The sequence below is a fragment of the Ahaetulla prasina genome, chromosome 10 (assembly GCF_028640845.1).
Source record: "Ahaetulla prasina isolate Xishuangbanna chromosome 10, ASM2864084v1, whole genome shotgun sequence".
In the NCBI taxonomy this organism is placed as follows: Eukaryota; Metazoa; Chordata; class Lepidosauria; order Squamata; family Colubridae; genus Ahaetulla; species Ahaetulla prasina.
The window spans coordinates 30,784,639-30,801,347 of record NC_080548.1 but is presented as its reverse complement, the minus strand read 5'-3'; the positions used below and the strand labels follow the sequence as shown (position 1 = coordinate 30,801,347).

Genomic DNA, 16,709 nt, shown 5'->3' with positions numbered 1-16,709 from the left:
GGTTTAGTCTTCCAAACTTTTGGACTCCTGCTGGAGCCCATCCTCGGGGAACTTCTGTCTACCAGAATCCACAGTCCGGTAGATCCAGATTGGATCCTACAAAGAGATTTGTGTGTGCATGTGTGGATTTGGTACAATGTCTAAAAACAGCACTGGGTTTGTTCATATATTGAATTAAGCGGTACAGTGTACACAGTGCATAAATGTTTCATATGTATTCTTATAATTTAATCCCCACATTCCCCAGAAAGCTTTTAAAATGGAAACCAATCACTTAAAGCAATAAAAAAATACAGAAAGCAAATGTTAAATTTCATTTCAAAAAGAGCTATGTTAGTCTATTGTGACAAACTTAAAAAGAATAATGGCAGCTTAAACAGATTTAATATGACATAATTTTCATAGGATATACAAACCATTTTTATTAAAAGAGAATTAAAAGCACTGAGTAAAGCAAACAATTTCTAACAGTTATTAAAAGTCTCATATTCTGGGAAATCATCATCATCATCATCATCATCATCATCATCATCATCATTATTATTATTATTATTATTATTATTATTATTATTATTATTATTATTATTATTAGTGTAAGCTCTATATCAAGCACGTTATAAGTAGTCCTTGCTTACCAACCGCTTGTTCAGCACCCAAAATTACAACAGCACTGAATGAGGGGGACTTCTAACCAGTCCTCAATGTTGTGGCCATCACAGTGTCCACATGGTCAGGTGATTGTGATTTGGGCTGTTGGTAACTAGCTTGCCCTTGTGACTGTTGGCAGTGGCCTGCAGTCATGTGATCACAATTTGCAACCTTCTCTGCCAGTTTTCCATCATCAAAGTCATTGGGGTATAGTTGTCTTTTTATTAACCAGAATTCATCTTGAACCACTTTCATAGATACGCTGGATTGTGCTTTATTTGGAATTCCACCTAACTGCATCTTTGTTTTATATTGTCTTTCTTTGCCAGTATGACAGCAAGCTGGGAAGCCTGAAGAAAGCACCCCCAATGCTACAACCAAGCAAGGAAGCTTGGTAAGTCTGAACTGGAGCAATCCAACAAACAGGTAGCATAGAAATAGGAGCACAACAGTAGAAAAAGATACTGTATTAATGTCAAAATAGAATAATTTAACCAAGCTGTGGGGATTTCCCACAGATAAAGCAAGCCAATTTTGTATGAAAAAATGAAATGTATTTAATTATTATAATATAGTGGATCAAATGTCAGTCGTATCTCGGTAGTACATCATTTAAATTGTCATCCAAAGTTTTCTGAATTATGATCTCTCACTCTAACCTAACTCATTTTTTTCTGAGAAAAATATATACATTTAAAGTAAAGCTGTTTGCACAAACAGCAGACAGCAGATCGTTTTCGCACTGTGCAGATATAGGCATGTCTCTTACTTTTTCTGCCTTATTAAATTATTTGTTACTTACAAAGTTATTAATTGCTATACAGGTAATCCTCAATTTGCAACCACAGTTGTGACTAGAACTTCCATTGCTAAGCTAAGCAGTCGTTAAGTGAGTCATGCGTGATTTTATGACCATTTTTGCCACAGTCATTACTTGGGGGTCATATTTTGAATCAAATTTTGATCACACCACCATGGGAACACTGACAGTTGTAAGTTTGAGGACTGGTCATGTCACTTTTTTCAGTGCTGTCATAACCTAGAATGGTTGCTAAATGAGGACTACTGGTATAACATAAAAATTGCATCTAGAACCGTAAAGATGTTATTTGAGCGAACCAGTTGAACAGTTGACAATGGAAAAGGTCTTTAACTTAGGTTCATCCTAGAAACAGCTTGTGGCCCCAGGAACCAGATATAGGAGATAGCAAAAATGAATTGGCAAACAGTAGTATAAGTCGTCCCCCCCCCCAAAAAAAAACACACCTCCTCCATGTTTGTATCAGGATATATTACATAGAAAGTAGAATAATTTCTTATCTCTTGTAGATTAGCAAAGGAATCCAGGATACCGCAATGTCAAAAGAAAACGAAACTTGTTTTTGTTTTGCAGCCAGCTTATTATAGCTTACTACAGATTTCAGCAGGCTGAAACAATTGTTGCCTGCCTGTATTATAATATAGAGATAGGCTGTCTGTGTTCATTGTTTTCTTTTGTTCCATTTAGCTTTTTGGAACAGTTACATAAACACCAAGGAGCAGTTTTGCATCCTGATTACAAAACTTCATTTCGGTCATTTGAAGATGCTTTTCAGAGGCTCCTACCTTACCACGTCTATCAGGGAACGCTGCCTTCTTCCCATGACTATCGGAAAGGTGAATTCATTGGGACTTTTCTACTTTAGATGCAGATAGATCAGGATCAAGCTGTCTGTTACATTGTTTGGCTTTAGTTGCCCAATCTTTTGCTGATTCTAATAGCGCTTTTTTCCCTAACTGTCCAAAGTGTTTCAATATGTTATTTTCATTCTGGTATGGTTTCCTGACTCCAGAAGGTAATTAACATGTACAATATAATACAGTCATTTAGCCAGTGATGACAAAGATATGATTGCTTTCCACATCCAATGACTGAAGGGAATAAAGAAGAAACCCTCCTTTTGTTCAGTCCATTGAGGTTTTCTGCTTGTTGATCTCTTGAATGCTTATTGCAAATTTTGCTATACTGTACATAGATAATATGTCATTTATATCAGATGGGAGAGAGGCTATAAAGGGCTCCATTTGCTATACAGGTAGTCCTCAAGTTGCAGCCACAATTGGGATCCGAATTTCCATTGCTATGGTTATGCTATGGCTCTCGAGGACGTGGACAGGTTGCTGGGGAGGTTACATGCAACTACATGTTTACTGGACCCGTGTCCTTCCTGGTTAGTGCTGGCTGCTCAGGAAGTGACACGAGGCTGGCTCCAGGGGATTATAAATGCTTCTTTGGTGGAAGGGGTTTTCCCTGCCGCCTTGAAAGAGGCGGTGGTGAGGCCCCTCCTCAAGAAGCCTTCCCTGGACCCAGCTATTTTGGGAAATTATCGTCCAGTCTCCAACCTTCGCTTTGTGGCGAAGGTTGTAGAGAGTGTGGTCGCATGGCAGCTCCCCCAGCACCTGGAGGAAACTGTCTATCTAGACCCGTTCCAGTCCGGCTTCCGACCCGGTTATAGCACGGAGACGGCTTTGGTCGCGTTGGTGGATGACCTCTGGAGGGCCAGGGACAGGGGTTGTTCCTCTGCCTTGGTCCTATTAGACCTCTCAGCAGCTTTTGATACCATCGACCATGGTATCCTGCTGCGCCGGTTGGAGGGATTGGGAGTGGGGGGCACCGTTTATCGGTGGTTCTCCTCCTATCTCTCTGACCGGTCGCAGACGGTGTTGATGGGGGGGCAGAGGTCGTCCTCGAGGCGCCTCACTTGTGGGGTGCCTCAGGGGTCGATTCTCTCGCCTACCCTGTTCAACATCTGTATGAAGCCGCTGGGTGAGGTCATCAGTGGTTTTGGGGTGAGCTATCATCTGTACGCTGATGATACTCAGCTGTACCTTTCCACCCCGGACCACCCCAACGAAGCGGTCGAAGTGCTGTCCCGGTGCCTGGAAGCTGTACGGGTCTGGATGGGGAGAAACAGACTCAAGCTCAATCCCTCCAAGACGGAGTGGCTGTGGATGCCGGCATCCCGGTACAGTCAGCTGCACCCGCAGCTGACTGTTGGGGGCGAGTTAGTGGCCCCAAAGGAGGTGGTTCGCAACTTGGGCGTCCTCCTGGATGGTCGGCTGTCCTTTGATGAACATCTGGTGGCCGTCTCCAGGAGGGCTTTTTACCAAGTTCGCTTGGTCCGCCAGTTGCGTCCCTTCCTTGACCGGGATGCCTTATGCACGGTCACTCACGCTCTGGTTACATCTAGGTTGGATTACTGCAATGCTCTCTACATGGAGCTGCCCTTGAGGTGCACCCGGAGGCTACAGTTAGTCCAGAATGCGGCTGCGCGAGTGGTAACGGGAGCCGCTCGTGGCTCCCACGTAACACCACTACTCCGTAGCCTGCACTGGCTTCCTGTGGTTTTCCAGGTGCGCTTCAAGTTTTTGGTTACCACCTTTAAAGCGCTCCATGGCTTAGGACCCGGGTACTTACGAGACCGCCTGCTGTTACCTTATGCCTTCCACCGACCCGTACGCTCTCACAGAGAGAGTCTCCTCAGGGTGCCGTCCGCCAAACAGTATCGGCTGGCGGCCCCCAGGAGCAGGGCCTTCTCTGTGGGGGCATCGACGCTCTGGAACGAACTTCCCCCTGGCTTACTTCAAGTGCCTGATCTTCGGACCTTCCGTCGTGAGCTCAAAACACACCTATTTATTCAAGCGGGACTGGCATAATAGTGTCAAATTTTAATTTGGGGTTTTATTAATATTTTTAAATTTTTAAAACTAAATTTTAATATTCAGCCTTTTTGTAATTTGCTAGGTTTTAAATGTTTTAACTTGTATATATTTCGTGTTTTATCTTGGCTGTACACCGCCCTGAGTCCTTCGGGAGAAGGGCGGTATAAAAATTTAATAAAATAAATAAAAATAAATAAATGCTCAATTTTACGACCTTTTTTTTTTTCCTTTTTTTTTTTTTTTGCCATTTTGTTAATTGAATCGTTGCAGTTGTTAGGTAAATCTGCTTCTCTTGTTGACTTTGCTTGTTGGCTAGGGAAGTCACATAACCCTGGAATGCTGCACCTATCATAAATACATGCTGGTTACTAAGCAAACAAATTTTGATCATGTGACCATGGAGATGCCACAATGGTCATAAATGCCAGGACCAGCTGCTTTTTCAGTGCCATTGTAACTCTAAATGGAGGAATACCTGTATGGAATTGTTGGCTTTTTCGACATGCTTATTGAATTAGTGAACATCTTCCAAATAATTCAAAGAGCTTTCTTTATTGCGCTTCCCATTCAAGAGAAGACGAGTTTCCCTCCTTTGTTTTCCTTTCTCATTGTGTGTTTTTCTCTATTAGATGAAGAATTTGAAATGGTGTCCACGCAGCTGTTGAAACGTACGCAAGCCATGCTGAACAAATATCGGTTACTCCTCTTGGAAGAGTCCCGGGTAAGGCCTTTTTTTCCCCTTATCTTCCTCGTTGAACAGGTATAATAACATCAGCAAGCACCTCGGCCCTCTCATTGGCCTTCGACTGATTGACTGAGTTGTCATGGAACAGGCCAAAAACTGATAACATTTTTATCATATTGGGGAGAATCTGTCACAGTAATCTGGAATACTCCATGTTAGAGTTGCGTGTTTCATTTATTAGAACTTAACAAACAGTAGTTGATGTTTTTATAAAAAGAGATGAATGGGCAGCATGGGTTAAGCAGTAGCTGGTTCTAAAATATTTTATCATGTTAGCACTTCTGAATTAAAAATAGTGAAGTTATTAATAATCAAGACATATCAGGGTCAATGTGCCTTTTAAAAAGCTGTATTATTTCAACAAAGGTAAGAGTCTGTTTGAGTCTTATCATCAGATATACCAATCCAGGAATCTGTTCCAAATACCGTAATACAGAGTTTTCAGAATGCAGTGAAGTTAAATAAAACCCCCGAAAGTGTTAATTAAGGTAGAACTTGGTTTTTTTAATGCTTTTTTATAAATTTATTTATTGCATTTAAAATACTGACAGAAAAAGAAGAAAAACAAAAGAAACCGGACAAGAAAATGCATAATAAAAAATACATATCAAGTGCTTTAAAAATTTGAAAAATATAACAACAAAAAACAAAATGTAAGATACAATATGTTGTTGCAATAAACAGTTACACTAAACATAGCACACATATATACACACACATATTCATTTCTAATAACTTTATATAACTATCATGTTTTTAACCTATTGTATTCTGTATAAATGAGTCCCGTATTTCATTATATTTATCCATACAATGTTTACGAAGATAATGCAGTTCACTCATAAATGACAAGTGTTGTCGTATTTTCAATCCATTCAGTAAACCGGGCCACTTCACAGGGTTAGAACTTGGTATTATTGAGCTGTGAATTAAAAATCATTTCATTAATTCTTACCTTTCTCAATTTATGGCTTTAAAGTGTATTCAATAAAGTTGGGTCTCGTATTGAGCATCATGTAGTTTTTCAGCAACGAGAGATGGCAGAAGGAAAGAAATGACCAGGGATGTACAAATTTGGGGGCATGGGTTATTAAGAAGCTCAGATTGGTGATTCTGATAGCATTTGCCAATACTGCTTTCTATTGCAGAGAGTTAGTCCTTCGGCAGAGATGGTGATGATTGACAGGATGTTCATACAGGAAGAAAAAACTACCTTAGCTCTCGATAAACAGCTAGCAAAGGAGAAGCCAGGTAAGGGAGCATTTGTTTCAGCATTTTGGGCATCTTACTTTTTTGAAAGTATTTACTGCCTTCCATCATTCTCTTTTTCAAAATGTTATTTGTCCAATAAAACATGAAGGACTGCCTAGTCCAAGAGTTCGCTTTTAAGCCACGACATTTCCAGTGGCTCTCATAGCACAATAGTAGCGCTTCTGCGCAGAGCGTCGTAATACAGATAATTTGAAGGAATCGGGTGGGGAAGAAATTAACTGAAGTTCTTAGCTTATGAAGAATTGATTTTATACTTTCAGTGCTGATTAAAACACATGTTCAATTAAGGAATGGAGACTGAATTTGGACAGTGAGATGTCGATTTAATCAGCTAAAATATAAAGGAATTTTATGTTTGTGCATGCAACTTTTTATTCCACCCTTCACAATACAACTCAGTGGGATGTGGAAGTTGCCACTTGACCAGGCTTTCCTGTTTTGTCCAAGTCAGAAGTTATTGTTATTTATTTTAGAACAGAATACACATCCTAATACACAGCTTAAAATGAATTTAAGTTCCTAGTTAATTGTGAAGATAATAACTTTAAAAAGATTATGGTTATCTGGAAGTGGCCATATTCCATAGTATGTCATAAAGGGCAGACGTAATCCGCAAAAGACATTTTTATATTTTGGTTTAGTAATGATTAGTAATGACCGTTTAATATTTGGTCATCCACGACTTTAAAAAGAAAGCAACCCAGAATAGATCACAGACCAGTTTTATCTTATGTCCATTTATATATCCAAATTTAAATTATTCTGTGATATTTTATAATGTTCCACTTATAAGGACAAGAAGCAATTGAGCTCTTTTGTATTTTTTTTATCAGTATCTGAAGGCAAGATGGCAAAACTATTTCTAGAGAGCCAAAAGCTCTGGTCAGCTACTCCCCTTCTAAGAACATTCTACGTTTCTTTTCTCATCGAGCGAACTTGCTATGGCGCAGTGGTAGCAGTGTTATGTAACTGTCTATTTATGAAAGGGGCTGGACTGATTTACTTGGTCAATTCCAGTTCCTGAGAAAGAGAAATTGGCCATTCCTAGATTGAAGTTTATTATTGGTCATTTTGGCAGGTTACCCGAGCCAAAAATGTCATGAAAAATACCTGCTTTTGACTAATCGAGCCCTGTACGTTCTTCTCTTGCAGATGAGTACGTCTCCTCATCTTCCCGCTCACAGAGTTTTGCTTCTTCTTCTGCGGCTCAAGGGTCTCTGCCCAGCCATGTTCCTTTGACCTCCGAGAACTTGAAATCGCCTCCGGTACAGATGCCAACTCATATCAACCCCACCAAATTGGTCATCAAGCACAGCGGAGGGTCTCCATCCGTAACGTGGGCCAAAGCGTCTCCCTCATTGGATGGCGACGACGATGCCCTGCCCTCCAGGAGCAGGCCGCCCATTAAAACCTACGAAGCCCGGAGCCGGATTGGGCTGAAGCTAAAGATCAAACAAGAAGCCGGACTTAGCAAAGTGGTCCATAACACTGCACTGGATCCCGTTCACCAGACACCGCCCCCTGTGTGCACAGTGATCAAAACGGCTGACCAGCACTCTTCCGCATCATCCATTAGCACCACTACAGCTACGACGGCGACCGCCACGGCCTCAATGACGGGACAAATGAATGGGACCGTTGACCATATCGGTGCAGCTCCAATGGAGAAAAAACCCATGGTGACCTACTGCAGGCTTCCTCTGCGTAAAACGTACCGAGAGAACGTGGATGCTTTTGTAGCCGAGAAGGCTCCCGACGCCTCTCTCAAAGGGAGCGTTTCAAAATCCGATACGGTGCCAAGTACTCTTATCATCAAGCAGGACGGAGGGTCCCGAAGTGTTATCACATCCCACAAATCTCAGGAGAGTCCTTCCGGCACGGTGGCCGAGAAGAGCAGGTCGGAGGAAAACACCAAACATACTTTTTTCAACCGGAGCGATGCCCGTTCTTTGGTGATGCAAGGAAGCCCTGCCCCTACTAAGACCGACGATTCGACCAGTGGCCTTATGAAGGAACTAGCAGAGGTGGAAGATGAGTTTTACCAACGCATGATAAAGACTGAGCCACTCGACCATGGGTCGGCCTCCGAACTCGCGTGGGAGGTGCCCTTGCCCCCAGCCAAACGAAGAAAGTCCGAATCTTTTGATGTGGACAATGCCAGCTTCTCTAGCGACAGCCCCCCCGATGACTCACTAAACGAGCATCTACAGAGCGCCATTGACAGCATCCTGAATTTGCAGCAACCTCAGGCCGGGAGTCAGAACACTCGAACGCCTTCCTCTTCCTACAATTCGTCCTCTTCCCCTTTCTCCTCACCCGTCCACCGCACGGACACGTACCTTGCCCCCAATCACAACGGTGGCCTTGGAACCAGGACGTTAAACAGATAACAGAAACTGAAAAGCGAGTCAAGACTGTAGAAAAAGGAGAGCCAAGGACTGAAGCTGCAGCAGCTTCTGCTGGCTGGGAACGGTTGGAAGCCAAGGTGCCACTTCCCAGAGACCTGCTAGAATAGGGCTGATACCAGAAGGGAAGAGTGGGGGTCCTGGGGTGGGGAGGGCAACAAGAATGTCCTACAGAGGCTTCATCCATCCAAGTGTTGATTTGATGGGCTTCGGTTTGTTGTAAAGTACAAGCTTTGGCTGGGTTTACAATATACTCACCTTATCACATGCACCATTACAAACAAAGAAAAAGAAAAAGTTCGGCAAATGCCAAGCAGGCAGGCGGGAGGGGGTTGGATCGGGGCCCATAGGTAGTGTTGGCTGTGTAATATTTAGATTCTGTAACAAATTGCTAATTTGAATCTCTGATGATAATTGGGTTTGTTTTTCCTCCTCTCCCCAAACTCCACTACTATATTTAGGACATGTTAACAAATCTTAAATCAGAAGCCAGCAGGGAGGCCAAAGGAACGGGGCAGGGGGTAAAGTGACAATTTCCAGAAGGAGTTGGCACGCGGGGCAATTATGTAATTGATTTTGTCAGGTTTCTTAAGTTATTTTAAGTATAAACTGTCTGATATATATATATATATATATATATATATATATATATATATATATATATATATATATATATATATATATATATATATATATATATATATATAAAATAGATTCTGAACAAGATGCAAAAATATATATATATAAACACTAATGCTTACAAACCAATAAGCATGGATGAATCTACAAATAAATCACTTTGAAAGAGGAAACCAGTCCAATTCTGGACAGGGATGGGTGTCGTTACCATAACCTTGGTGGGTGGAACAAGGAAGGGTCTGTCAAGAGGATGTGCATTTCTCTGTCCTCTTTTCCCCTCCCATCCTAAAAGAAAGAAAGAATCAAGTTGGGATTTTGATCATGTGATGGTCCCAAGCTAATCATTTGCATGCCGGGGCTCAGGTAAATGTTTGCTTGGAAGCTGGACAGTTGCCGAAAGAAAAGCTGGCTCCCTTTTCTCTATACTGATGATATTTTGCTCTGTGCCACAGTTGCCTGTGTTTGCCTAGATTTGCCTCTCATGGTTCAGTCCTCTCTGTGGTTGTTCCTATTTTTAAAAGATGGTTTGGCCATGCCTTGGTTGGAAGGTCTCGGCAGCCCCCAGTAGTCATGTAAAGCAGGGATCTCCAACCTTAGCAACTTTAAGACTTGTGGACTTCAATCCCAGAATTCCTCAGCCAGCTTTGCTTTGCTTTGCTTTGCTTTGCTGGCTGAGGAATTCTGGGAGTTGAAGTCCACAAGTCTTAAAGTTGCCAAGGTTGGAGACCCCTGATGTAGAGAAGAAAACAGTGATGTTATTTTAGTACTCCTATCCAAACTAAGTAATTTTTACTTACCCTTAATTTCAGTTAAATTTTCCCACGGAACCTGGTTGAGTCCATGTTACTCTGGGTCTAATCCCACAGCTTCTCTGGAATTCATGTTCCCATTTGTCTCTGATAAAGATACCCATGCTTTCAGATTTACTTAGTTCTCTCACTAGACTTGTTGCACATGCTCATAATTCATTCACCAGCACTTCATTCCTGGTTTCCACATGTCATGTTTGGTCCACCACTATTTTTTCCCCTCACAACCTATGGACTTTAAAATATAGGAATTGTAGGACTATTAGACTTGTCCAACAACAAGAAATACCTCCCACCCACCCACCCAAATTAGAGGTTTCCCGTTAATTTAAAGCTTTCTGTGAACGCCAAGCAGTTTCCAAGATCATGAATTATCTTAGTCTTGATTTATAGATAAGCATGAAAGGAAATGTCCTTCCCACATTATAGCTTATCATAGGAATCCTTTGTGTGAATGTTGAAATAGGATACAGCCTTCATTATCATTGGCCCCATAAAACAAAAACTCAACCAGTATGAGGGACTAAGGTGGAGCAGGCATACAAAACAGATCTGTTTTCCCCATAGTCCCAGTCCTTCTAGAAATAATGAAAGAGGCAGCCTTTCACAAAAGTATTCACCGGTATGCTGATAAGAAAAAAGTCTTAATTACTTTTGCACCCTGGAATTCTTTCTAATGGCATTATCTATAGCAGGGGTGGGGAACCACGGCCCCTTTATGACTTGTGGACTTCAACTCCCAGTATTCCTGAGCCAGCATGCTCAGAAATTCCATACTGGCTCAGGAATTCTGGGAGTTGAAGTCCACAAGTCATAAAGAGGTCCTGGGTTCCCCCAGCCCTGATCAATATAGTCTTGTGCTTCTAGCCTCTGTTAGTTGTAAGCTTCACTCATGTCTTCCCTCTTCTAGTTTCCGGGGGCCCAATAAGATAGCGCTCAAACCTTTCGCAACCCCTTATTTTCTTCCTCCTGGTACGTCTTACTCATGTTGTCTATTGCAACTTTCTCTGTAAGTGGGGGTGATTTTCATTCTGTAAGTGTACTCATTGGCAATATAGCCCGCTGTTTTAGGTGACATGGTTTAGCTTTCTTTGAAGAGTTGGGTGCATTTTCAGTTCCTCTTTAATTGGATTCTGCGAGGGGTGGGAGGAAACAGCTGAGGAGATCCTTTGTTGGCATACAGTTAGACTACAATAATACTCACGTCTGTTAGCAAAAAAGGCAATCTGAAAGACCGTTGCTGTTAGGCTGTTTCTTCTTTAAAAGGAGGAGTACTTTTTAAACACTTCCAGTCTTCAACGGCTTGTTATGACCAATTTTGGTGCTGATCTTACAAAAAAGCAGTGAATTGAACTGGTATAAAGTTCAAAAAGCGGACAATTTCTTCCTTATTTGTAACCACGTAAAAGGATCTTTGCTCTTATCTCTTTTGTCCCAGCACAGAATTCTATTATATCTTGAAGGCTTCTTTGCTCTTTCTGCCAAAAAGCGTGATGAGAACTGACTGACTTATCTTTTCTTAATTTGTATCTCTTTCTGGTTCTATCAGGGCAGTAGCACCCCACATCAAGTGTTTCATCTTTTTTGAGTTTTCACAAAGGCTCCGTAGCAGTTAGCTTTCATTTGGCCATTCTTCATTAATCTTGTATCGACCCAGTGGTCCACTGAAGTTATAACAGTTGGGCTTGAGTCTTAATGCTAGAAAGCGTCAAAAAAAGTAACTCCGCGTGAGAGATGTAATGCAAAAACAAAGAAACCGGAATCGTATTCTTCTGCTTTTAAGTATCAAAAGTTCCTATGGCCTGACTGCAATTCTACCTCTTCCCGTTACTGTATATTACAGTAGGTATATTATGGAAGGAACTTAAGGTACAGACAAAGGTTCCTACCAAGTACAAAGGAAAGAAAGTGAAAGATATAAACCTCTTCAGTACATTTATCACAACTGTATGTGTGTGGTGGGATTGTTTACATAAACACAACTCACTTAAAGACCAGCCTTTTTAGGGGAATCATTTACTGGCTGTCACCTGTACCATTTGGCTATGCATGTAGTAGTCCCCCGCTCTCCCCCTTTTTTTTTTAATTTAAAAAAAAATAGATTTTCTACACGATAGAGAGCTGAGAAGACAAAACAATGGGGTAATGGATCATTTTTTCATAGTGTCAGAGCACAAGCTTGGTTCATTGTGCCAAGCTCTCTCAATTGATGAATGATGTTAGCAAGCAAAGAAGCCGGGAGATAAACACGTTAGACTGGATGAGAATTGGTCCTTTCTCCTTAAACAGAAGGTGCTGAACCAGCACCTTAACAGTAGAAGTTAGCTTTCTTAGCTGTAAGCAAAGAGGAAGAATCTGTGTTTTTGATTCAGTATGTAGTTGGAAGCTCCTACATAAGAGTGTGATACATTGTTGTTTTTTCTAGTTTATCAAACTGCCAATAGTACCTTCTGTATTTTTGTTGGGACCGATCCAGTTGTAAGCACTACTGATGTTTAACTTTAGTACGTCTTCCCCTTTCAGCCACCATTAACCTTCCATTTGCATTTGCTTTTTTCCCAAATTTGTATATTATTTAAAATTGAAAGGCTTACGTGACGCCTTCCATGCAATTCAGAAAGCAGCTGGTGCTGCTCTCTCTTTGACAACTGTCACTGCCAGAACTGCCTAATAACAGGCTGCAAAATTGTCTGTTGCAAAATTGGATTGGTGACATTACATTCCCCCCACTACCTGCATGAAAATGAAGAGATACTTTTCTTGACATCAAATTTCAAGTTTCAAATTTCTTGTCCCACAAATTAAATCAAGAAGCAAGATCCAAAATGTTCAACTTGGAGATAAGTTGTCCTTTTGGAAATGTGCCAAAGGAACTGGATTTAGCCATTGCTATAAACCTTTCATTTACTCTCCGACTTCATTTCTTTCCAAGAAAAAAAAATTAGGCTTAATTTCCACATCCAAATCTATTGCAGATATTTTTTTCTGGATTCCTTCACTCTCCTTTTTATGTTTGGTGGAGTTTTGTTTTGCAGGCAGCTATAAAACAATGTATTTTTGATACTTTTCTTCTCCTTGTCTCATTCTGGCCTGTAGATAATGTCCTGAGTAGATAATGTCCTGAGAAATGTTGAACTTCGTTTAAAAAGCAAATTCTCCCACTTTTTGGAGAGAAGGGTACAAAAGTGGGAAATCCGTAGATAACAACAAATTTTCACATTAAAATAACAAAGCGAACACCTATTTTCAGATATCATTTTGTGAAATTGGGTATGTTCCTTTTAAAAGACTAAAAATAAACTTCAAAAATGGATAAACACATGTTCTTAAAGCCAACTCATCAGAATGATTTGGCAGTTGGAACAGTGAATAAGTTCAGCTCTTTTAGGTACAGAAAACATAATGCTCTGAGCATTTTCATTTTTCCCCTCTCCAAATGACAAGCACAAATAAAGCCTTAATATCATCCATATGTTCATTTTATACATCCATTAAAAAAATAACGATCAATTTGTATAAACACAGAGATACATGCGTTCGTACAATACTGTGGTTTTGGTGCTTTCAAGAAGACTAGTTCTTTTAAGACCATGTTTCTCAACCTTGGCGATGTTAAGGTATCTGGACTTCAATTCCCAGAATTCCCCAGCCAGCATTTCCACTTCTGATAGGTGTGTGTTGCTTTATTATTATTATTATTGTCTCATTCTCCTTTATTAATTGGTGCCCACAAGCCTACTTTAATATACATTTATTATCATACAGATATTTTAAATATAATGAGTCGGCATCAAAGCGTAATTGATAGATACCTATACAGTTCTAAAATTCAAAGGTAGAGGACCAAGCAGTGTGTATACTTTTAACCAAATGAAAAAAGGAGTGAAGTTAGGCCTATTTTAATTATATATATTTTCCCTCAGAGATCAGGTTCTATAACATCTTGCATTTCATTTCTTATTCCAGATCCTTTTCTATTCATTATACAATATAAAATACATCTGCGTTCATTTTTCTGAAGTCTGGATTTTGCCCCTTGCCATTCCTTACCACGCACTAACTTCCAAAGATAAGGGCAATATCGGCAGTCCCTCTACCCTAAAATATACAACGTGAAAATGCTTAAAAGAAATTTTGGATCCAAGACTATTCATTAGCATCAGTTCCATCTCCTTTAAAGTTAACTGTGTCTCGTGGTGTGCTGTGGTGGGATATTTTGAACTTTAAAAATGAAGTTAGGAAGATAACAGAACCAAAAAAAAGAAAGAAAAAGGGAGTTAAGCGGTCTACATTTTTGTATTTCTAAATCTCTTGGTCATATTTTTGCAAAGGGTTTCGGATTTGCTTAACAAATTGTACAACAAACTCTCCCCCCGCCGCCGCCCCAGCATCTTCCCAGCTTTGTGTATTCCATTTCGAAGAGTGCCTTGTGCATATGAAGTTGTGCTTACATGAGAATTTGCAGGCAGGATTGCTGGATCGGGCTCCAGATAATCTTGAAAAGATACCATTCCACGGAGCCAGTTCTCCTGAATTCCCAATCTGAAAACTGTCCGAGGGATTTATGTCCGAGAAGTTACTGTGTTCCTGTCTCTTTATGCTTTGTAGCAGTGTGCAATTTAAATAGTATCGCTCCCATTTTAATTTTTGGCTCTTTTTTTTTTGGTAAGGTGACATGCATTGCAATGTATCTTTCTTGTTAAGGTGAAGAAGCTTTTTGTCCATGCTCAAAAGCACTTGTCCAGCAATTGTTCCTCTTCCGTCCTTCCCCCCCACCCTCATCTAAAGTGGCTCTCGATTGCAGGTCATTTCACCTTCTGGAAGGAAGTTGCTCTTAGCAATATGTTCATACAGTCTGTGATCCAGTGCCCTCCAGGTAGACCATGCCTATCCACGTAGGTTTTACCAGCACATGTGCAATGGAGCACACATGCAGTTCTTCCCTCCACTGAATTCAAAGAAAGGCTGCTTTGGATGCTCATGTAATAAAAAAAAAGTTGTCTAAAGAGCATCCCAAATTAAATCAGATTTGGTGTTTGTGGAAAGCATCGTTTGCTAAAGTTACAGTGCAACCATGGTTTCTCAACTTTATTCCTGGGGAGGGGGGGACGACAAATGGTTAGTAAGCAATAAAAGGGATGTGGATGGGTTTTCTTCTTTTATATATATATATTTATATATATATATATATATATATATATATATATATATATATATATATATATATATATATATATATATATATATATATATATATATATATATATATATATAAATAGAGAGAGAAATGTATATGAAATCGTTTGGCTTTCTGTTTAGTGTCCTTTTTTTCTCTCCTTTTAAAAAGTGTAGATTTGGGATGTTAGCTCATTTGGTTTTTATCTATTTATTAATCAAATTTGTATAGCTGCCTGTTTCACCCAAAGCGACTCTGGTTGCCATTGGTTTTTCTTTTGTTTTTTTCCTTCTCGCTGCAATACGGTTAAGTGGAAAAGTTCTTCCCTTCCAATTCAAACCTAATAATTAATGTGCACTGTTATGGAGAAGTATGTGTAACACCTTTTCCAGTATTTTGAACAAAGTGATTGTGGGGTTCCCCCCCTTCGCCATAATTTTCATAGGCACAAAACCAGAAGAGAAATTCCCATCTCTTTGCGCTTAAAGTTTCATTATTATTATTATTATTATTTTATTATTATTATTATTATGGTTGGTTGTACAGCCAGCCAGATGTTGCTATTACTGAGAGAGAGAGAGAGACGGTGTGAAAGAGAGGGTTATGGGAAAAAGAAGAGAGAGATAGATCACAACTTTTGGGAAGGCTCCACCTGCCTAAAGTCAATTAATCCCCAATTTTGATCTTAAGTGGCTTTGAGAGGGTAGTTTTAAAAGGACACTTAAAAATTAAGAGCGTACATTTTACATTCTTCCAGCTCTTTCTACTTTCCTACCCAATACAACCAAATAACAGGAAGAGTTTCCATATAACAGGAAGCCAAAAGTAATACCCCACTTGTTTTAATATTTGAAAGAAATAACAAAAAGAATCTCCATAGACAGAAAAAAATAACACATTTTTCTTCCTTTCCTCCTGCTGGTACCAGTTTGAACATCACAGTTCAAAAAAAAAACAAAAAACAAAATATAGTACTATAAAATAATTTTGTACTGTATTTATTGTGTATAACGATTTTTTAAAAGAATTATGTACATTTAGTACTTCTGTGTAAATTAAATTGCTCTTTTTAAAAATGGTATAGAAATTGCCTTGGGTTTTCTTGAATGAAAAGAAAAAATGCTTTGGAAATCACCCGAATTCCACGGTGAAAGACTTTTGCTTGGGACTTTTGTTCGGGTCTTATACAAAGAACAACTATGACCTTAATGTAAGCACTGGAGAGCAAACCAAACTATAAAAAACAAAAAAAACCTTGGTTCTTCCATTACATGTGACTAATCACAGTTCGTGGCAATAATACATTGTGTCCA

General features: G+C 39.9%; 1 protein-coding gene across 4 annotated transcripts in view; it reads left to right on the top strand.

Moving 5' to 3' along the window:
* BICRA (BRD4 interacting chromatin remodeling complex associated protein) overlaps positions 1 to 9,092 on the top strand; it is a 66,604-nt gene extending 57,512 nt beyond the window's left edge. For all 4 annotated transcript variants that reach the window (XM_058195079.1, XM_058195078.1, XM_058195080.1 and 1 more), the window contains 5 exons: positions 978 to 1,042; positions 2,156 to 2,304; positions 4,980 to 5,071; positions 6,244 to 6,346; positions 7,520 to 9,092. In XM_058195079.1, the coding sequence (XP_058051062.1) occupies positions 978 to 1,042; positions 2,156 to 2,304; positions 4,980 to 5,071; positions 6,244 to 6,346; positions 7,520 to 8,757 (1,647 nt within the window). In that variant the 3' untranslated portion in view covers positions 8,758 to 9,092. The remainder of the gene's footprint in view (positions 1 to 977; positions 1,043 to 2,155; positions 2,305 to 4,979; positions 5,072 to 6,243; positions 6,347 to 7,519) is intronic.
* The last annotated feature ends 7,617 nt before the right edge of the window (positions 9,093 to 16,709 follow it).